At 44.6% G+C, this 22,276-nt stretch overlaps 5 protein-coding genes across 5 annotated transcripts; 2 read left to right on the top strand and 3 right to left on the bottom strand.

Annotated features, from left to right (window-relative positions):
* Positions 1 to 234: 234 nt before the first annotated feature.
* Positions 235 to 621, bottom strand: PGRI_091540 (uncharacterized protein; the record flags this gene model as incomplete). The annotated part of the gene is made up of 1 exon (XM_040796867.1): positions 235 to 621. One exon carries the CDS (start codon positions 619 to 621, stop codon positions 235 to 237), a length of 387 nt encoding a protein of 128 aa, XP_040650297.1.
* A 4,028-nt stretch (positions 622 to 4,649) lies between these two features.
* On the bottom strand, positions 4,650 to 5,420 carry PGRI_091530 (GNAT family N-acetyltransferase; the record flags this gene model as incomplete). Its single annotated transcript, XM_040796866.1, has 1 exon — positions 4,650 to 5,420. One exon carries the CDS (start codon positions 5,418 to 5,420, stop codon positions 4,650 to 4,652), a length of 771 nt encoding a protein of 256 aa, XP_040650296.1.
* A 914-nt stretch (positions 5,421 to 6,334) lies between these two features.
* PGRI_091520 (Amidohydrolase 1) lies at positions 6,335 to 7,876 on the bottom strand (the record flags this gene model as incomplete). Its single annotated transcript, XM_040796865.1, has 1 exon — positions 6,335 to 7,876. The coding sequence occupies one exon, from the start codon at positions 7,874 to 7,876 to the stop codon at positions 6,335 to 6,337; it is 1,542 nt and encodes a 513-aa protein (XP_040650295.1).
* Positions 7,877 to 9,205: 1,329 nt separating this feature from the next.
* PGRI_091510 (sugar porter family MFS transporter) lies at positions 9,206 to 10,939 on the top strand (the record flags this gene model as incomplete). The annotated part of the gene is made up of 3 exons (XM_040796864.1): positions 9,206 to 9,416; positions 9,481 to 10,184; positions 10,286 to 10,939. The coding sequence occupies 3 exons, from the start codon at positions 9,206 to 9,208 to the stop codon at positions 10,937 to 10,939; spliced, it is 1,569 nt and encodes a 522-aa protein (XP_040650294.1).
* A 3,537-nt stretch (positions 10,940 to 14,476) lies between these two features.
* PGRI_091500 (Amidase) lies at positions 14,477 to 16,270 on the top strand (the record flags this gene model as incomplete). The annotated part of the gene is made up of 7 exons (XM_040796863.1): positions 14,477 to 14,869; positions 14,924 to 15,040; positions 15,094 to 15,465; positions 15,519 to 15,633; positions 15,690 to 15,812; positions 15,875 to 16,063; positions 16,113 to 16,270. The coding sequence occupies 7 exons, from the start codon at positions 14,477 to 14,479 to the stop codon at positions 16,268 to 16,270; spliced, it is 1,467 nt and encodes a 488-aa protein (XP_040650293.1).
* Between the last annotated feature and the right edge of the window lie 6,006 nt (positions 16,271 to 22,276).

Below are 22,276 nucleotides of genomic sequence, written 5' to 3'. Positions count from 1 at the left end.
TGGAATGTTACTTCTATTACGAAGAGTTCAAGGTGTCTCAATATATATCAGAATTCTGATTTGAAACAAAATTGATACCAATGTATTTATCGACATATACCGATCAAGACGACATCCTTGCTACAGAACAAGACAAATTGAATCATGGTTTCGCAATAGATGCTAGTTAAGCATCAGTACATCCTATCACTCAAACGATTCCGACAGTTGTGGGATCTATCACGAGCCAGGCATTCAAATACGGCAGTGAATCCGAGCATCGTTGAGATTGACTGGAATAGCTGCATGGGAGCTTCCATCAAGATCCAGATAGGTTTGTTGGGCAGTCAAGGTACCAATGGTAGCGCCATTGTTCGTGATGACACAATTGATGGATTGCGCAAAGTTGGTGAGTTGTGCAGCGGTTGCCTTGACAGTACCACCTGCCCCAACAGAAGTGCCACCAAAGAGGGAGAAGATGCTCTTATCAGTGCCATCAGCTTGGATTGTCACGCCAGCATAGGCTCCAGATTGGTCATTGGATAGAGCCACGGTGACTTGGTTCGACTGGCGGACCTCAAGAGGCGTGGCAGAGGCGATGACTGCCACAAGAGAGGCAGCAGCAGAAATGATGAATTTCATTGTGAGATGTTTGCTGAAAATCTTGCAGAATGTAATGATGTTGATGATAGCGTTGACTGGAAGCTTTGAAGATGTAATTGAAGTTTGATGTTCTGCGGAGGAAAAGGCACTACATCTCGCAGGAAGGATGTGGGCTTTATACCCTGCGTTTTGGATGTTAAGTTGAACCTAGAGTCTGAGTCTCTATGGGCTTGCCACTCACGATATTTTTAGATGTTCGAATAGTAGACATCTAGCTGATGATACGATCTGCAGTAATTGGTCCGGATTTGCTTGAAAACTCAGTAGCCGATCTGCACAGCCCTTCGTATACTAATCAGGTGAGCTTCTAGATCAAGGTAACGCACTCTCATTCCATATCTACGTATATCAGAGGAATGGCATCTATTGCTGGATGATGGAATTCTTGTTCTCAACCTTGGATGATATAATTTGGCAACCAACATTGTAAGAGATGCAAGCAATGACAGAAAACTACCCTTGTAATTCTCAATGGTGAAAACGCAATTACAGATAGGGATGCTACCCACCAACGCGAAACATGACACGACAAACATAGTTTCCTCACAGAAGGGCGCTCAACAACCGTTATGAGACATTAGGCAGCCCGGACTTCTCAAATCTCTCATCTCACATAATATCTGTTGTCAAGGCTTAACTTTTGTTTCTCACACCTTGCAGTCTGACGTCGACTACGTGGACCTTCCGGGGCTCTAGGGCTATACGCATGGCTTACTAATATTTAGTTCGTTGTACATGGTCCAAATTCAAAATTATAAATGATCTTGACTATATGAGTAATGAAATTGGTTCGCTATAATTGCTTCAGCAAGAGGCATTTCCCGGGCAGTTCAATCGATTTCCAATAAAAGGCCTTATGAAACAAGAGAGAACACAGCCAACTGCCATTCCTGAAGCCACCGGGCCAATGTCTCAATTTTATATCGAAATATAAGACGTCTATTACTGTAGTCTTTAGGCGTGACGTACCTCGTGTTCACACATACGAGGAGGCGTGGGCCTAAATTATAAATCTAATAATTTATGTATAGCTGGCCAACCTCGTATTTTACCCCGCGGTGTCTTACAATGTCAATAATGTGAGGGTTCAGTTTGTACATTTGAATGATAGAGTGTTGTCAGACATTTCTATCCTTCTAAGTCCCGCACCGCATATTATATTCCTCTTGATACACTGTATAACTATTTTTTTTCCGCTTTTTCATGATTTGAACTTAAATGCTGCACCCGCACTAGCCACGGTTATACCCGGAGTGCAAAATAATCAGGATGCTACTGATAGATTTCAACATGACGGGAACAGTGTGAGATTTCTATGGTTGACAAAGAGAAGAGAGAGAGAGAAGGATAGCGCATCCTCCGCTCCCAACGAGATATGTTAAACGAGATTAAACTCAAGAGGGAAGGAGATTTTGAGGTTGCATATCTTTTGCTGGTTTTAGTATACGCTGTGCTAGTTTTTAAATGTTCTTTCGGCTCCGTGAATAGTGTGATATCATCAAAATTGTGATTGTACATTGTCTATTCTTATCTGACAATAGCCACTCGCGGATTCTGATCTGCCGAAAGGATAATAGCAGCAGGGAGGTAGTTTCCGAGTGCATCCCTACTGGGCAAATTCCAAAAGTTTAGGAGCTGCGTTATAGGCAGAGACTCGAGTTCACAGACACGGCTTAGAAAAGTGTATAAATATTTGAGCCTTCGTAATACTCGTGATGTTTTGTAGAAGGTATAGGACGAACAAATAACTCACATATAGAGCAGATATGTAAGAACTTCTAGCACGGATAGTGGATCAATCCTGTTGGCTGGGGGTGTGGTTAAAGCTTCCCATCGGACCGAGCATGTTATTTTGTTAGATTCTGGATCTAGTAGATGGCTTGGTATCGGTCGTGCTTTAGTATACGGGTTGCTACCGAGTCTACTAACAACAAAGGAATGCCACGTTGAAGATAGGGCTGATTAGTGGATGAGATAGAATCTTGAAGTACAGCATTGTTGCATCGGAGTGTGTAAAACCATGAAAAGGTCCCCGGGACTTTCCCAGAGGGTAAGTCGAAACGCGGGAATAGTGAACTACCTTTAACTTGATAACGATTTAAACGCACATTTCTGTTAGCTTTGTCTGAGGATAAGCCAACGACCACAAAATGGGCTGTGATAAAGTGAAGGCAAGAATTATTTGTGTTAGAAGGATTGGATGCAAGGTTTCTGGAATATCATGACTTAGATTCAGGATAAGCACTAGAAGCGCCATAGGTGCTATTCTGGAATTATGTTGTATTCTTCTTTTTTTTCGCAGAGTAGATCTGCTGATCGGTTTGTGTATATGGATTAACGGGTTGATAATCAATTATTTTTCATAAATACTGATACTTACCCGCATATGAACATGTAAATTGAATTAAATGGGATATTTGGGCCTTGCAGCTGCAGTAATCGATAGTTCCAGTGAGTTCGTAGGCGATGTAACGTAATTTAACTGGCACAAATCGATCAGATATCTACCGTCTCCCATCATATGGTGGGAATCGTCTCCTACAATCTCCAGATTAAGACAGTTATGCCGAAAGAATTTCTTTACCGAGTATGACTCCGAGTCATTGACTCGGCTCTGTTTGCTTATAGCTCGGACTTATAGATAACATGCTGTTTGTGTAATTAGGAATTCGACAGGCTGGTGCTATGAGTGGTTGTACGAAGAGCGATTTTACGATTGGGATATTGACCGAAATGTGTTTCCGTGCCTAGCACTGCTAGAGGCATGCTAGTCTAGATGTAACAAACCGCACGGAAACGTAAAGAGATAATCTCATATTCGGGACACTACTAGGTATTCTTGGGCTAGAATTCTACATCAATGGCGATTTGATCAAAACAACAATCTACTTCAAACAAAAGTTACCAGTCTAGTCCTCACTTCGGTTATAGAATTTCACAATTCCACATACTAGATTTAGAAGCACCTAAGAGGGGATCTTCCGTTCTTATTGAAAAGACAAGATGACAAAGTATTTCTTCCGGCGTTGTATCCAACATGCTCTCTGGTAGCCACTTCCAGACATTCAGATGGATCAGGTGGCCTCATTGTTGAAACCTGTGTGACCAGTCAAGAGAGAGATCGAGGAGAGTAAAAGCAATTACCCAATTTACCCTATTTGGCCAATGTGGTAAGTATAACGCAGACAAGGGGGGAATATTATTGATATATAATAACTTTCACGCGATTCCAAGTGTTAGGCTAGAGAATTTAGCCACACTCAGCTTATACCTTTCTCCTTGGAGACGATATTTTTCATACTACGACATGCGCTCTGCTGTTATCATCTATCTACTTTTGGGCACTGTAGCCCTTGCTACTCCCACTCCCACTCCCACTCCGATTGTCGATATCAAGGAGAACAAAGATCCACTCTTTGACCCTGCCCAGACTGACTGCAAGCGAAGATATACGGTTTGCCATTTAGTAAGTGTGCTGTGAAAACTGCCCGCCTTTCCATGTGCACCATTATTCCAAGCCTGCGCCACAGGAGACTGAATCTTGAAATGTTATAGGCTTGTTTAGTCCTCTCCAATGAGCTTAGAGATATCTGCGACTCGGTCAGTGTATCTCATATGTTCGACTTGCGCATTCGATGCCGCCGGAAGACATGACCATTTAATACTCAAACTACGATATAGGAATGTAAGAGGCACTATTGCAGCTAATAGCCAGACCGTCAGACTGAAACCGCCTGACAACCCTCCGTGAAGCGCGTAATGAGATGGTCGAGTTATCGAAACTGATTTCGGACAATGGTGAAGAATAACAGAGGGTGGGAAGCACTGTTTGTATGGCAAAGCAGAAATAGTGGAGTGGAGCTTATCTTGTATTCAATCTATGGAAGATGGGGTATTTTGTACGGCAAGTATGACGAGAAACAGGCAAATCAAGTGCCTTCAAGGTCACGGTAGTCTTCCCAAGCCCACCGGTCGTAGCTCGTGATGGTCTGTATGGCCAATTTGACCTAGTGTGTGTGTAGGTTGCTATTGGTGCGCATAAACAGGTTAGGGGGTTTCCTCCGAGAAGAAAATTCGTCGTCCACCACATATTCAATCTCAGGCCCGTCCGCTTGGAATCCCATCTTTGCATACACATGTCGACCCATACTGGACGCCTCAGTTATGGCTTCCAGACCTCCACGCCGATGCGCTTCATCGATGCCCCACCGCACAAGCTCTCGCGCAACACCTTTGCGCTGGTGGGCCGGATCGACGGCGCACATGTCTAGGATCAAAACTGCTGGTGGCACTGCAGTGGCTTTCTCCTTAATTACTTCGTTGCGTCTTCTATGCAGAGAGGAAATAACCTGGCAGAGGTAACGTTGTTCAGACTCATTTTCGGGGTAAAGTGCATTGAGGTTTAGTGAATTGGCCATATCTTGCGCCGGAGGTTCACCATAGCCCTCTATGGTGGAAGCCTGCACCCAAATGCTGAAGCCCACGATGATACGTCTGTCTCCATTCTCCGGACACGGCAGCGTAGCCTTGAGAAAAATGATATTCGGAAGACCGTTTTTGTCATTGGTCTTGTGATGCCAGCGGGCGACCATCCTCTCAGCTCCATGTGCTCTCCCCTGAGGTGTGTCCCAACCTGGGTTCAAGGCTATCCAGATCCCATCTTGCACTTGACGACCAAATGCCTCGCATACGCAGTCGAAAGCCTGAATAATATCCTCGCGTTGGTGTATGATATCGATACGTAATCCGGTATCGGTTAACTGCCCCCGAGAAGCCATGATTGCGGCTTTGGCTGCTCTCACGTTTTTGTGTGGGTTGGAGCCTTACGACTTATGAACTCCGACACGTGTTCTGTTTTTGGACGCAAAAAAGGATATGACAACGCCAAGGCTCTAACGGAGTGCATAGGTCGTTGATTGGCTATATACCACTCGTGTATATATGTCGAGTGATACCGATGAAATAGGATTAAATGTCAGCCGGAATTACCCTTTTCCCGTACACTTTTAGTCATTCACTTCTTTTGTCGGACTAACCAAAATGCCAAGGTTCTGTAGACGGTGCAATTGAACTTGGCTAATGACATAACAGGACGCCAAAGCATACTCCAGGGATGGTCAATACGGGGTGGTACTTCAATCATCAAGGAACAGATTGAATCCGGGTCAATGGATGCCCAGTTTCAGATGACACCCATCGGCCGTCCTGCATAGGTAGAGGAGATTTCCGATGCAATGCTCTTTCTTTGCTCATCCACGAGCAGCTGTACGTGTGGAGCGGCGTTGGTGGTTGATGGAGGGTTTGCTGTCTGAGCCAGCATACGGGTAGTAAATATTGCTTCAGGATCAAATTATTGGGGAATCCCCTAACCAAGTTGCTAGGGAAGAAATTTGCTTACTTCTTACCATTTCCAAGGCTTCAAACGTACCTAGGTAGTAGCAGATGCTTATATACACGACTCTATGCACGAAAACACTTCAAGCCAAGAATTCTATCAAGAACAGTGACAGTAACATGTTCACTACACGATGATACGAAAGGGAACATTGGATTTTTAGTCCTCTGCCACCTAGGCTGGTTGAGTATATGACCACATTGACTCAATCTCCGTATGCGATGAGTAGCCTAACGGAAAAAGTAATCCAACTTCATCAAACCAACATTGAGATACGTATACAAATCAAACCAAAACTCAGTCGTCTCTGGTGTGGACCAGCTTTCCCTGAACCCAGACATTCTTCACGTTCCGATCATCACCACTCCACATCCACTTCTCGATCTGCTCCTGCCAAGTCTCATTTCCAAACAGGTCAATATTGCCCACAGAACCAGTCTCGACACCTCGACCAGCGAGAGTCGCCATATCAAGTGGGCTCGCAGTGCTGTTTGGAAGAACAGCACCCAACTCAATCAGCTGCGCATCCCACATCATGCCCTTATCGAACCCACCAATGTCATCCACCATGTCGACGACTGCTGCACCGCCACGCGTGGCTAGATAGAGAACATCATCGACCAGAAGCTTCTCACTTCCATCCGATGTCTTGTTGCCCGTCAGCTCTTGATACTCCGCACTATATTGAACCACTCGGGACACCAGGCTCGCCTGTCGGGCAACCTCAAGAATACTGGCGCTATACCCACCAGCCACATCCGTGCCCAGACCGACCGCGACACCTTGGTCGAGCATGAAGCGGATAGGAGCAAGTCCTGAGCCTAAGGCGGAGTTCGATGCTGGGCAGTGCGAAACCTTTGAGCCGCGCTCGCGGATAAGAGTCATCTCTTCCTTGGAGAGGTGCACACCGTGCGCGAGAATAGTACGATTAGTAAGTAGGCCAGCCTTGTCGTAGACGTCAGCATAACTGGACGACTCTGGGAACAGTTTCTGGACGAGTGCAATCTCGTCTGTATTCTCAGAAATATGCGTTTGGATCCGCAGGGGCGGGGTATAGGATGCAGCCAGTTTACCGAGGCTATCGAGGGAGTGCTGTGAGCAGCTTGGCGCAAATCTGGGAGTGACGATCGGGTTAATCAATGTTCCGTTCGGGTCCAGCTTCCGGATATAATCGATGGTCCTAATTGTTGCATGCAGACCATCATCGGCGGACTGGTCAATATAATAAGACGGGCACTGGTCGGGGTTGTCCATACAGACACGGCCGATGAAGGCGCGCTGGCCGTGTTTGTGGCAAAGGGCTGCCAGAGCATTGGTGGCCGGAACGTGGATGGTGGCAAAGTAGGATGCGCAAGTTGTGCCGTGGGCAAGAGCCTTGGAAACAACTTCATCGTAGACGCGGAGGCCCTCTGGGGGCGTATCTTTAGGATCGGTGGCCTTGTTCAATGGGTCCGACTCGGGGCCGAAGCTAGCTTCAACTGGGAATGTGTATTCATTCAACCAGTCCAACAGACCCTTTGATCCAAACAATCCCAGGTTGGGGTACTGCGGCGCGTGGATGTGGGTATCAATAAATCCTGGGAAGAAGAACTCGTTCTGCTCATCGTTGGACTGCACAATTGTAATATCGGCCTCAGTCCAGCCGTAGCTAGACAAGAACGATTGGAAGCTAGCATCATCTTTGACTTGCCAATCATATCCTTTAATACGACCATCCTCCGAAGAGACCCACAGGACACCTTGGGTTCGAGCGAGCCTCGGCTTGGCCGAGCTTGAATCAAGCTGGGGAAGCTGAACGAATGTACCGCGATAGACGGTGTACGGAGTTGTTGCAGTCATGGTGCCGCAGGCAAACAGCACTATCGAAGACAGCCATACTGCAGACAACCCCACCGAAGATCTGAAGATACTTAGAAACATAGCGAAAAAGAAATGTCGATTCTCACTGTTTGGATCACCCTACCATCTCGAGGATAACACACCATGATATATATACTCATCTACACTCTGTGATTAATGGATGAAACATCATGCACCTAGTATCAGAGTTCAATTAATCTGAAGTTAATGGAACCGTGGATTGTACAGCCATTGATGGCTGCACCTACTGCATTGGACGGTCATCCCCGCGGTAGCATCCGGTAATCGCTCTAACTCTTTTGGAGGTTAGGACATAACAGGATCGACACAGACGATCACAATTATCTTCAAGTGTTCTGGACTCAGAGTCTTCGGCTACCTCCGACTGATTGAGCATGGCGGGGCCACCAGAAGGGCAAGTCCAAGAACGAGCCTTGGAAGTCCTTCCCACGCTCGGGCCTCGGGGTTTGTCACCACGGGGAGGGGTTCTTGATGTTGATGTTGATGAAAAAAAATAAAAAATAAAAATAAAAATAAAAATAAAATCATGGAGCTTTGAAAGAGATAGAATAATTGGTAATGCATATGTCGGTAGATATGAATTGGGGAGATTGGAAGAATGCATCGTATCAAACACGTCAAACATTATGAAGGTTGCAGCGCCACAGCCATCCCTTTCGGATCCCAAAATCTATCTTACCCTAACTTACCCACTATGGAATTTTTTTGTGGCATATGGCGCCCATTTATGCCGTTGGCATGTTGAGGCCAGCAAATCAAGAGATTGTATCAGTGAGAGGCAACTCATACCGAGATTCAAATGTCCCATTACGACTGGACGAGCGATTGAATCCACTTACCTAACTTCCGCTGATCCAATTTTATCTTTGGCCAACCTCAATTCTCCATCCTCCGCCTCAGAGCTGTCAATTCCTCTTTATTTTCGTGTAGGCGTAAAAGCCACATGCTCGGAGGATGGCGCCCGGATCGTGGTCTCTTGACGTGGAGGTGCTAACAGTTTACATACGCTTCCGCTATTCACCCCAGTTAAGCTTCCATTAAGCAGTTTCTTGGCTCCTACTTTTGACGGTGACCGCCGATGGCCGAAAAATTCAACCCCAGATTTTTGACCCCGGATTTCCAAGCCATCATACTCGCTGTGTCAATGCTCACCGTCTTGCATATCAACACGCTACAATGTTATTGATATAACAGCGTGCAGTCGCTTATCGCACTGACTTCATTTCCCATCCACTCCTCCCAATCCACTCTCTTCATCCTTTGTCTATCTCTTGTACAATTTCCAACATGGGCTTGAAGCCGTATCTTGGCCTTCGCGGCAATGCACTCCTCAGAGCAGCAGTAGCACTGGTTGTATTCCCAACCTTCACCTGCTATGGTTACAATATGAGTGTGGCTGGTGGTCTTTTGACACTCCAGGCCTTTAATAAGCAATTCCCTCGCATGGATACTATAAACACGGAGGGAGCCTTGAAAGCGGAAAATTCCACAATTCAAGGTTGGTCAATGTCAAGACAAGGTCTCCGTGTCTCTATATATTCTAATTATTTGTGCATGGATAGGCACTGTGATTGCTCTCTACACCGTCGGCGGTATCTTTGGAGCCTTGTCATGCGCCTATCTAGGTGATCGGCTAGGGCGGAGGAAGGTCATGTTCGGGGCCAATTTGGTTTGTATGATTGGCTGCATTTTGATGGCAACCTCCTTTGATTTCGCACAATTTATTGTCGCAAGATTAGTTCTTGGTGCGGGTATTGGTGGATACACTGCTACCGTGCCAGTTTGGCAGTCTGAGATTTCACCAGCACATAAACGAGGCTCGAACGTCGTTACAGATGGCATTTTTGTCGGTGCTGGAGTTAGTCTAGGACTCTGGATTGATCTCGGACTCTACTTCGTGAAGAATAACTCCGCATCATGGCGATTCCCTCTTGCCTTCCCCTCAGTTTTCTGTATGATAGCAATGGCTTCTATCCCGTTCCTCCCGGAATCCCCCCGTTGGCTGATCATGACCGGCCAAATTCAAGAGGCCCGGAATGTCATGTCGGCTCTTCTCGAGCTAGAGCCTGATTCGGAGGAGATCTCCAACGTTATCCATGATGTTCAAACTACTCTCGCTGTCTGTGGGAATACCTCCTGGACCGCTGTCTTCACAATGGATAAGCAGCGTCTCTTCCACCGTGCATACCTTGCCTGCACAGGTCAGTTCTTCCAGCAGATGTGTGGTGTGAATCTGATTACCTACTACGCGACGACTATCTTCCAGGTGAGTTAATGCTGTTGTCTTCTTCGTTCACACACCTGCCATGCTGAATTCCCAGTCGTCACCTATGTGTTTGAGTATATCATTAACTGACGGCCCCCTAGGAATATCTTGGCATGGACGAAGTGAGGGCCCGTATCCTCGCCGCATCAATGGGCCTCACGCAGCCATTCGGCGGTCTGCTCGCATTTTATACTATCGATCGCCTCGGTCGCCGACCACTCATGACATGGAGTGCAGGAGCCATGGCTATTTGCATGGCCATTCTTGCCGGTACAGCATCGCCAGAGACCGAGGGCCAAACTGCTCCCCTGGTGGTCGCCGTCATTGCGCTTTTCTGCTTCCAGTTTATCTTCACAGTCGGATTCTCCGGCTTGACCTTCCTATACGCTGCCGAGTTGGCTCCTCTACAGGTCCGTGCGGCCGTCAGTGCCCTCTCCACTGCCACTGTCTGGGTTTTCAACTTCCTGCTCGCTGAAGTGACCCCCATGGGCTTCAACAGCATCAGCAATAAGTACTACATTATCTTCGCGGTTATCAATGCTGCCATTGTGCCCTCCGTGTACTTCTTTTTCCCTGAGACTAAGGGTCGGTCCCTTGAAGAGATTGATGAAATCTTTGCCCAGTCGAATAACATCTTTGACCCGCCTCGCGTGGCGCGCCGCATGCAGAAGACTCTCCGCGCCAGTACGCCCGATCGGTCAGGATCGGGAAGCGGCAGTGAGAACACGTATGTGAAGGAAGAGGTCAAGGCTTAAGTCTGCACCCAACGGTTTTCTGTTGCGCTTCACCATGTCTGATGTGAATTTTTGGATGTCCTTCATTTGGTTTATCTGCACAGCGGACGTTGAAGTCTAGGTCACCATGAGGCCTTGACAAGCCCCGCAGCACCTGGACAATTTTGGTGCTGCGAAATGGTGCTGCGAGGTGCTGCGGGACTAAGCCAGTTTTGGTGCTGTTGTATAGTGCTGCGCTAGCATAACTTGCCAAGGAATCACATATTTGAGATAGATAAAATGCTGATTCAGTAGCATAACATCACACTATCAGAATTAGACCTCGCAGCGACCCTCCGTGTGGTCCATGATCTTAGACCCCCCACCTGACCCTCCTCTGACTCTCCGAGGGTAGACCTTGCCAACTCCCATAGGACTAGAAAAGTTTTAGTCCTATATCCTGGGAGTCAGTATTTCATGCACAAAAAACCACGGATCAAGGGATACCGTTGTAGGTAGCGCAGCTAGCGAAGGGATCGTCAAGTGACTGGAAATGTGGTAGAGGTTCCGTGGGAAGCCAAAGGGAGAGACGGAAGCTAGTGCCTGTGGAGCCAAATTCATGCCAGGAGATCGTATCTAACAATTGTCCGCGTACCCGACGGAGATTCCACGTGGCCGTCTCAACTCGGGACAGGAAGAATAGATGCTTTCCTGTAATCTCGCCAGATTTCCGGTCAAATCGAATAGGTCAAAATTCTATCCATTGCACTTCTTCAGGGAAAGCGAACGCCGCCATATAGAGGAAAATGTCGCTAGCCTAAGTAAACATGGACAGAGGATCTCAACCCGTCCACCTGAAGATTGACAGCGTGTCGTAAGTGGGATGAAAAGGCATTCGATTAAGGAAGACCCTGAAGTCTCGCATCCTGCAGGCTCACCCGTGTCCGAGAGGCTCCTTTAATGTACTTGATGCTGTATGTTATTGCAACTGTTATATGTGTTCGTTCTTAAGTTCTATCTGCAATCAGCATGCCAGTGTAAGATAATGCCACATCCTATCTGTCCAGTGCATATACGTAGATTATGGTCATCAATGTAAGTGGTCGGCGAGCCCAGATTTTGACGGTGATATACATCGGAAGAAAGAGGAAAGCGGCAAGAGACGATCTGCACTCAGCTGGGATGGTCTAGAGATGCACGTTGTAATGGTTATGGATATCACCCCACCAGAACATGAAAAGCATTCTCCATGTTTGGTGAGCCCAGTCTGTCAGCTGAGAGCTAAAGCTCGGAAGAGGAGCCACCAGAGCTTCATTGATTATGGGCACCTAGTCCGAGCTCTTGGATATTGCCTGCGAGCTCTGGAATGCTCTCAGCTGAAGTCCAAGCATCCTGATGAAGGTAGAAAGAATTGGCGGACCAAGCAACCGAATAGGACGGCGTAGACGAGGCCACCGCGGCTGTGTCCTTAGCAAACCCGAGAGGGTGTTCCCGCGATATTTTGAGGGGCTTGTAAGAGATAGCAAAGCCGGAAATAATGTAGAAAACCGAGATTGCCCATGTCCCTGTGAAGGGTACTCGTAAAATGGGCAGTTGGATGATCCAATTGGTTTTTCAGGTCGCGCACATGAACTTGCTAATGCTTCTTAGGGTAGGCCATAGCCGTAGAAAATGATATTCTGGTAGGCGTAGAGTATGTGGTAGTTCATGACAGCAAACGCGGCATATCCTCTCAGACTATCAAGGGAAGAAGTCAGAGGTCGGCTATCATGGGCCTCGGAGCCGTGAATGAAACTTGGCAACAAGAATGAGATGAATCAATCAATCAAACAAACAAAGTTCAATTAACCTGTTGCAGTCTAACTAGTTGCGTATGACTATGCAGGCGCTTCTTCCAACCGAAGCAAGAACTCGAAGCCAAACGCCGAGCTGGATGCACATAGTGCTTCCAGAGAGTATACAGATGCTGGTCGTAAAGAGTGCGGAATCAGCCCATTCCTGTAGTAACCCATAAATCCAGACCCATACATAAGAAATCGTCACATAATGATTGTCATGGAGTGCACCCTCCACCTTCCACCTCTCACTTCTTCCTCTCTCTCTCTCTCCCTCTCTCTCTCTCTCTCTCTCTCTCTCTCTCTCTCTCTCTGCACTCTCTCCCGCCTCAGTTTCAATTGATAGTGACGTTGTCATGGCCAGTAATAATGAGATGAAGCGCCCTGCCCATGTTGCTGTTTTTGTGATCAGAATCACTGATGGATCTGTAAGGCTTTGATGAAATGGTCTTTAAGGCTGTTTTTGACGCTCTTAAGCATGTGCTCCTCTTCGTCGAGGCCCATGCCGTCGTTGGAACCCTCATATTGAGAAGTACCGGATGATGACTGGTAGAAGGTATTCTCCATTGCGAGTATAGAATGTTGCCCAATGAACAAAGCAGTCCCAATTGATGACCAAGGCTCGTCTCAGATTTCACTCTGACCAATTCTACGTTCAGATCAATCTAATGCGATACGAATACCACTGCTCCGAAATGACACTGAAGCTTGGATGATAGAAAGATGCTGCTAGTGTTACATACGAAATACGCCTTTCCTCAATACTGACTAACTATATATGTATCACTTCATGTCAATGCAGGGGTTGGATTCGGGAGCTGAAAAATGGGTGGCAAATGGCTGGTAACACAACCCATCCTATGATATCTATTCAAGGGTAATGCCCACTTGAACTACTGCGACGTGCGGCGGATATCATGCCATTCGTGGCTCTGCTAACCAAGTGGATCGAGGTGCAGTGCATCCGGACTTTCGAAAATTGGAAATGCATGAAACGCTTGGTAGTGAGGAGGCCTGTATTGAGTAGTCGAGAATCCTAATTTAGCGGGCACAATATTGATACGCTGTTACCGGAGATAGATCTAAAACTGGGTTATTTGATTATGTACCAACTTTTGTTTCTTCTTTCTATCTGTATGAGTTCCCGAAAAGGAAACTCATTATGATCCATAAATAAACTATGGTATCTGTCGTAGACATCTGTTCTCTCCGTCCGTCGGTCTTCCGTGCAGGGGGGCCCAGCAGCCTGCTCAAGAAATCAGATGAACCGCCCCTTCGCCACAAAATGCGACTTGTAACCAGAGCGAGGTATTTCCAACGTGTTGAAATCAACATTCAATTTCATTTCTCGTGCCTGGAACTTGATCAATTGCTGTGTTCTTCATTACCCGTTATTAAGTGTCGAAAATATTCGAAGCTGGTCGACTGGGTGAAGTCGCATTCTGTATTCGATACTGCGGAAAAGTAGCTTCAATTATTACAAGGATGGGGAGCTAAATGAAAATTCCACAAAATGCACAGTAATGGATATCGCTTTTTGTAAGCTTCAAGGCTCGAATCTCAAAGTAATCATGTGTCATCCTAACTACTCTTAGGCCATGAGAATGGATACTGGGAGGCCAGGCAGCAAGGTCCAGTGTTTGAGCACGTGCTCGCACTGCACTAAAATGCGTATTACCAACAGAAGCACTGATTTGTGATTTCCCCCTAGCTACTCTCCCAAATCCCAACCTTCAATGCAGAAATGATCGTCAACGTTCTCACGGCCAACGCGGTTGACCTGCAGCAGCTACTCGAAGAGAAAAAGACAACGAGTGCTCATATTGTGGAAGATTACTTGGCACAAATCCATCGCTATGAGTCTACCCTCCATGCACTGATTTCGCCTGCCCCGCGGGATCAGGTCCTCGAGATCGCCAAGGCTCGGGATGAGGAGCGCCAGAAAGGACAAATCCGGGGCCCATTTCATGGAATTCCTATAATTTTGAAAGACAGTTTTGTCACAGCGTCGGAGCTGGGCATGAGTACCACCGTTGGATCATATGCGTTCATTGGAGCCAAGGCGTCAAAGAACGGAGCTATCACTCAGCGGCTGATTGATGCTGGCATGATTATCTTGGGAAAGGCTAATATGACTGTGAGTGGACGTTCGGCTTTTTAGGGGATGTTATCGGATTGACCATTGTTCTAGGAATTCGCTGGCATGAAAATGACCATGATGATGCCCGGTTGGTCTGCTCACGGTGGTCAAACTCTGTCGCCGTATGTTGGAAAGATAGAGGATAATGAGAAGATACTTGGCCACTCAGTGAGTGCATAAAATCACAGATACTGTTGTTCCGTTGTACTGATACTAAGTAGGCCCCTGGGGGCTCATCTACTGGTTCTGCGGTCGCTGTAGCCGCCGGATTTAGCCCTCTTGCTATGGCCACTGAGACTATAGGTTCTATCGTGACCCCGTCAACACGGGCCGGTCTTTATGCACTCAAGCCTACTACTGGGGCCCAGGATACTACTGGGTTATACACGATGACGGAATTCTTCGATAGTCCGGGTCCTATGGCAAAGTCAGCAGCTGATGTTCGCGTTCTTTCCGAAATTCTACTCGGTCGCCTGTTTACCTCCCCTAAATTGGGTTCCTGGGAAGGTCTTTCGGTGGGCTTCCTAGACCCAAATATTTGGAGCTTATCAGTAGACCTTTGTACGCAATTTGAGGGGACAGCAGAGCAAATGGTATGTCACTCTCATTTAATCAAACCTTTCATAGCTCTAACAGTTGATTTTAGGTAGACGAGTACGAAGAGACAGTTTCCGCTCTACGAAGCGGAGGTTGTACTCTGAAATACCCAATCCATTGCAAGGATCCCTCAGTTTTACCAACTACTATATTGCCAATCGCATGTAAGTCGCTGCAGTCCGGGTATCATAACAAAATTAGGATAACTAACTACTACTAGATTGGGATTTTAGGAATCTCTGCATCCCTAGATTTATTCGCTCATTTCACCAGTGCTCTGTAACAAGCGTTGCAGATATTATCGAGTTCAATGAAAAGAACAGCGAAAAAGCCCTTCCAGCACGTAGGTTGACAGGAGGACACGCCTCTAAGATTTTGTGGTGAAGAGCTACTAACACAACGCAGCATTCGTCGAGCAGAATGACCTACAAGGGGCAATGGCAGCCATTGAAGAAAAGGGACAAATAGATGAACTGAAACAGAGCCTTCGCAGTGCCGCGAGAGCTATTCTGGATGACCTATTTGACAAGGAAAAGATCAATATTCTGGCAGCTCCGGGAGACTCCCCGTTATGTGTTCATGCTTCTGCTGCAGGTAACACTCATGGATTGCGCTTTTGAATCGCCGTTGCTAATAGGATCAGGGTATCCCGTCGCCACAGTTCCAGTAGGACAACTCCACTACAATGGCCGGCCGTTCGGTCTATGTCTAGTGGCCAGAGCGGACGAGGAGGAGATACTATTGCGGTTCATGGCAGTGTACGAAAATGTTGCTAAGCCTCGTCCGGTTCCGAAATTTTGAATGACCGTGGTATGAACTGAAAGTTACGATAATTGGCAAAATGATGCGAGATATTTTTCTACAGGAATGGCCGGTAGTAGACCTCAGATAGGTATCGTTATGTTGTTAGTTGATGAGCCAAGATTGCAGAAACATAGTGAAACTATCCAGCCAATTAGACTATATATCCATAAAGGGTCATTGAGCTAGTCATGAAGGTATATAGATAGGTACGTTGTGGTATCCGTGTATTCAGCAATGTGTGATGATTGTGGCGGGACTTCATTGATGCCTGATCTGTCAGGTTGGTCGTGAAGTAGCCTAACTATCAAACTCAGGCGAGAGATGAATTGCACAAGGAAGAACTTTAGGAAGTTAGAAGAATTTAGTGCCGCCCTCACCGAAGTCCAACACAATCTGCAGGCCCTGACAGATAGACCGACACCGCAATCCCACTCCGAAGCATGCGCTCAGAATAGCCACGATGAGATCCTCTGCGAAACTCAATCCCTGCGTAATGCAATCAGCCCTTCTGTTCCCAGTGGTTCCTCGTCCTATGCAAGTGTTGCCCGTACCCCTCCACTCAGTCACCCAAGCAACATACGGACGCTCTCAGCGTCGAATACAACACCATGATGATGATGATTTCCATTAACCCGATGTAGCTCGCTATTATATACATGCTGCTATGCGGGGATAGCGTCCCAGAGCCTGCTCTTCGACGACAATATGGTGGTGCATCCCCAGTATACAACCACCCTGTAGACAGGACTCGGTTTCCCGAGGTCCTGTAACCTGAATTGTAAGGCCAAAAACCGGCCAGCATGACGCAAATTAGACAAAAGAAAATTGTAAAGAAAGTCAATTCCCGCATTCCCCCGCGGGCGCAGAGTGTCCTCTCCTCTCTGCAATACACCTTTCACTTCTCTCACTTCTTCCTTACTTCGTCTCCCTTATCACGATCTGAGAGAGTGCGGACAGGATTCTGCTATTAAATCCCAACTTCGGTTGGGATTCCGAATTCAGATAGAAGGAGTTGAAGGTTTACATGGTTTATTATTATTGTTTACTAAAGCCCTATAAAGGCTTCACAGACTCAATTCTTTCTTCTTTCTTTCTTTCCTTTCTTCTGTTACCAGCCAGTTCTTTCAAAGAGAAGAGTGCATTTTAACGAAAATACTGAGTACAGAGAAGAAAAGGAAAGAAAGAAGAAAGAATCGAGTCTCCAAAGCCTTTTGTGGGGCTTCAGCAAACCACAACAACAAACCATGCAAACTTCCTATCCTTCCATCCCAACCGAAGTCGGGATCCACCAGCAGAATTCTTCTAGTAGAAGCATCTCAGATCATCACACTCATGGTGCTTTAGCATTACGATAAGGGCGACCGGTTAAACTAGGATAAGCTAAAAGCTACCAATATGCTATAGAAAAAAATGAAAAGCAAATGGAAGTGGGTGAAGCTAGATCTAAAGGAGTCGGGTCGAAGACGACAGAGGGAGTTTGTGAAATGGGACGACGACAAACTTTGGTGGAACCCGTCTACGTAAGATTTTGAGTTGAGGAATGCTTAAGTTTCTAACGAACGCTATTCATTAGAGCATTTCGAAAATTCCCTATGATAATGTGGCTTTCTATACCATATATTATCCTCGCTTCTTCTCTATCGCCTGACGCTTTTAATAGGTGACTCTAAATCTATTTTATCTAATAGATATAAATCTTGTTGGGAAGTGTGCTTTTACTATATAGATTGTTTTACTTTCCTACGGCTCTGGGATAGTAAAGGAGGGCCGAGGGTATTGTTTTATAGGTTAAAGCAGTTGTAGAATGATGCCTTGGAATTTGTCAACCTCCTAATAATATATAAATTTCCCTATACTTATAACGGAACGATAGCTGGGGTAGTAGCTTAATTTCTAGTCGGTATGTTCCGTTAGATATTATGTATACCGGGTGTTTACGGTTACTATGTTGGGTTTTATAGTATAGTAAATATATTTGTTTCCTTTGGATATAGAGCTTTTAGACACCTGTTATTTACATATAGAATTTGAGGATCTGTGCAGTTTGCGCCTAAAATGACCGCTTAGGGCGCCAGGAACGGCCTGCTAGGCAACACATATTTAGCAACGGAACGATTGCCTAACTTAATCTACTAATCCCTATCTCACTCCTCGCTAAGACGAGCAAGTAGAGTTCTCTATTAACTAGAGCTGTCGATAATAGACACAGTCTGCAGCCTGCTATCTTGTATAGTGGCAATTGTATCAACCCTAGGTCTTATAGCGCCTATGATACTAGTAACACGATGTGCAATAATTACAATAGTGTAATCTCGGAGATCATCCTGAAGGATATCTATTAGAATAGACTCTGTTTCTGAGTCTAATAAAGAGCTGACTTTATCTAAGATGATAATTAGCTTGTGTAGTGCGGACGACTAGACTTGTAGCAGTGTTCGGCTTAAGGTAAGTAACTGTAATTGTCTAGCTGAGAATGGCAGAAATGATAATATTAGAAGATCGAGTAGGCTTCGAATTTTGAGACTCGCCCCTACCTTCTCGGCCGAACCGGCTCTTAAATAGATCTTATCCTAAAGACTAGTCTTTTAGAGACTTAGGGATATTTCTTGCTCTGAGCTCGTGTGATAAGGATCTAGATTAAAGCGTAGACTAGCTGTTGAAATTGTTAAGCCATCTTATGGCACTGTAATGAAACCACGTTTTCGCACTGTTCTCGGTGATATATACGTGAGGTTGATATCGTCGATGAATGTAGATCCCTTACTGGGTCCGAGAAGTTGTAGTAAGGAAAGTATTAATGTACTTTTATTACTATTAAGAGACCTTAATTAGTCAAGCAATTACAAATATAAACTAACTAGACCTATATCGCTATACCTCCCCGTTCGACCTATAATAACGGTTTTTTGTCTAGGCTTGACGACGAAAGATATATTGCGTAGGGTAAGAGGTGATAACTTTGAATAACCGACTGATACGTCGTTAATATGTAGGTTTCCAATAGAGGGCTATCGCAGGCTAGGATCTAAAGTATGCTTAGTGTTGTTTTTAGTTGGTAGATAGTCTTGTATACTCTTTAATTGAGTAATCGCCCCTAAGGATATCTTAAGGGATATCTAGGCTTATATAAGCTTTAGTAGCGTGGTGTTTGCGACGATTATCAAGTTCAGAGCTAAACTAAGATCCGTACCGGCTGTGGTGTTTCGATAAGAGATAGTGAATGCAATTAGAACAACTACAAAACCTGTTATAATACAATCTAGTATCATCTTTAGCTAGTACTGTAGGTATTAGAGGAGGTAGAAAGGCTTTTGTGATAGGTCTAAGGCTTGTATATTCTCTTTCTGGAATTTCTCTTTCTATTTAAACGCTCGAATTGTAACGATGCTATTTGCCTATATTAATGATCAGAAATGCAATATTCGGATACTACGGTAGATGTATATACCGTGTCTATAAAGTTCGTAAACAATAATGATTTTGACTCTAGTTTAAAGAAGCGTAGCTGTCGAGATATCCGAAGATAAATCCGTTAGATGAAATAAACGTATATGGCGCAGATAGGCACAGTGAGACTTATTATCGGTCGGATCTTTAAGAGTAGTACTAACTGTATTAAAAGCTTAAAGATTTCTGTTAATGATTATTAGTAGAAATATCAAAAGTAAAGATTGTGATATGCAGATAGGTATTAAGATTTGCTAGCGTTAGAGGAAGTTGCTTATCCACAAGATTTATGTCCTGCCTAAACCTAAATATTAAATATTAGTATAAGAAGAACGTATGTATATTTTCGACCTAGAAAGGCTGTATATACCTATTCACAATAGTACCGATATCAGTTTTAGTGATATAAGATAAAGGTACCCTAGTTTAGAGCGATTAGTACTTTAAACGGTTAATATACTGAGGTTAGGAACAAACCTTAAGATTCGATTAAGAAGTTATACGTGTAAAAATGCGCCTGACCTAATAGCAACTTTTATTTAAGCGGCCCTGGAGACGATTAGTAATATTAACCGTTTTAGATAGCGCCAAATTCGTCTTACTATACAGTTCTACTAGTTACCACCCATCCGATAAACGATATTATGGCATAGAGAGATATATAAATTTTCAATCTCTCTCTAGGCGATTCTGTCGCCTATTTGAGAATATACTAAGCAAATGTAGAACAAAATGAGAAACTAGCCGTACAGACAATTAAAAGAAGTGTATTAGATCGGCCGATTGCGTTAATATAATACCCTTTCCGAGGTTAGTAAGCTATTAGAAATAGGCTATAGATATATACCATACCATATATTACAATATCTCTAGTCCTCCGGGAGGTATCATCCTTAGTATCGCTTAGATGTAGTTTCCGGCTCTTTCTAAGCGCTCTAGAGTCGTTTAATGGATTAAGGGTATAGAAGATCTTTAAAGGTAATGAAAAAACTCCGAAAGCTGCTTTCGGATCTTAAAGGTGTAATTAGTGATAGAGCTTTGAATTATAAAGGAGTAAGACTCGATCTAAAATCGAAAAGATTTCTCCTACTTAATAATTGATATTAGAGAGAATTAACCGCTATAGTCAGAATTGTGAACCTACTAGAGTTACTGATTAAAAGCACTATAGTCGCTATTTTTCGAAACAGACCTCGTGGGCCTAATAGCCTTTACACGATGTGACCTATAACAGCTTTATTAAGAGCACTGAACGGATCATCTAGGACAAGTATTCTATATTTTAAGTAGACTACTCTTACCAAAGCCTTTAATAAGTTAGTTAGTAAAATAGTATTAAGTAGTCACTATAAGCGAGTTAATATATTTCGTACTATACACTGTTTTTGTCCCCTAGAGAGATTTATTCTATTGTTCTCTATCAGTGCTATATCACTAGCCACAAATGAATAGAAATCCGGCACTAAGCCGCAGGCTTCGATAACAGTATTATACCATTCGATATCTAGGCTAATAAGATATCCTAATATAGCTTTACGAATAGTGACGCTAGGTAGCCAAGGCTCTTAAGCGCAATATACAATCTCCTTAGAGGACAGTGAGATTAAGCTAGTAGTAGCAGTAGCTTCTCCGAGAACAGCTATTACTAAAGTTGTCTTCCCACTTCTAATAGTACCAGCGCAAGTCATAATTTCCCCTCTAGTGATCGTTAAATCGACATTACGGAGTATAGGATAGTATAATAGAGGAGGTACTACCGTTAGGGCTTATATTAAAATGAATTGTTAAGGACTACCTCCCTAGGAGACTTCTCGCGCGTCTTAGATAGATGTTTGGCTAATAAAAGCCTGGATACGATTAAAGTTTGCTATAATAGAAATGGCCTGTAGAATAAGAGTTATGACTATATTAGCTAGATGTATTACTATAGCTAGAAGGGCAAGGGCTGTAAAGGTTTGATTAGCATACATTCTATCGCTTTAAGAGGATAAGAGGAAGAGAATTAGAGTTAAGACTAGAGCGAGGATCCCAAGTGCATTTGCTTAAATATAAAGTTAGAATTAATAGAATAATATTTGTCAATCTAACCCAGTATATACCACTTACATTATAGGCAACTAGAATCTATTGTAGGCGCTTTAACGTTTAGATCTCACTATTTCGCAGATGTAAGACCTAAGACTAGATTATATCTTCTATCCCTATTATCTTTAAGCTCTTGATTCCTTCTATAGCTGCTATTATAGTGGCAAGACGGTTCTACATTACCACGTTCCAGCCTTTCTGCCGATTCTCCAAGTGCTTTGTAATATACACACTTATCTGCGAACACCCTAAGGGCAGAGGTTAACACCCTTTAAAACTTAGAATAATAATCCTAGATATATAGTTACCGAAGATTATTATTACTAGTAAAAATGCGAACTATTAGATCTAGGCGGCTAAGAGCACTGTCCTAGTAGCTACCTCTACCAGGCGGGCCTAGGTCTCGTGGAAAATCTTACCCACAGAGTCGATACTATCAATATCTGAGCTAATCAATGCTAATGCGGATAA

Source organism: Penicillium griseofulvum (assembly GCF_001561935.1).
Source record: "Penicillium griseofulvum strain PG3 chromosome Unknown contig_13, whole genome shotgun sequence".
Lineage (NCBI taxonomy): Eukaryota > Fungi > Ascomycota > Eurotiomycetes > Eurotiales > Aspergillaceae > Penicillium > Penicillium griseofulvum.
Note: the sequence above shows the minus strand (reverse complement) of the source record. Positions and strands in the feature narration are given on the sequence as shown.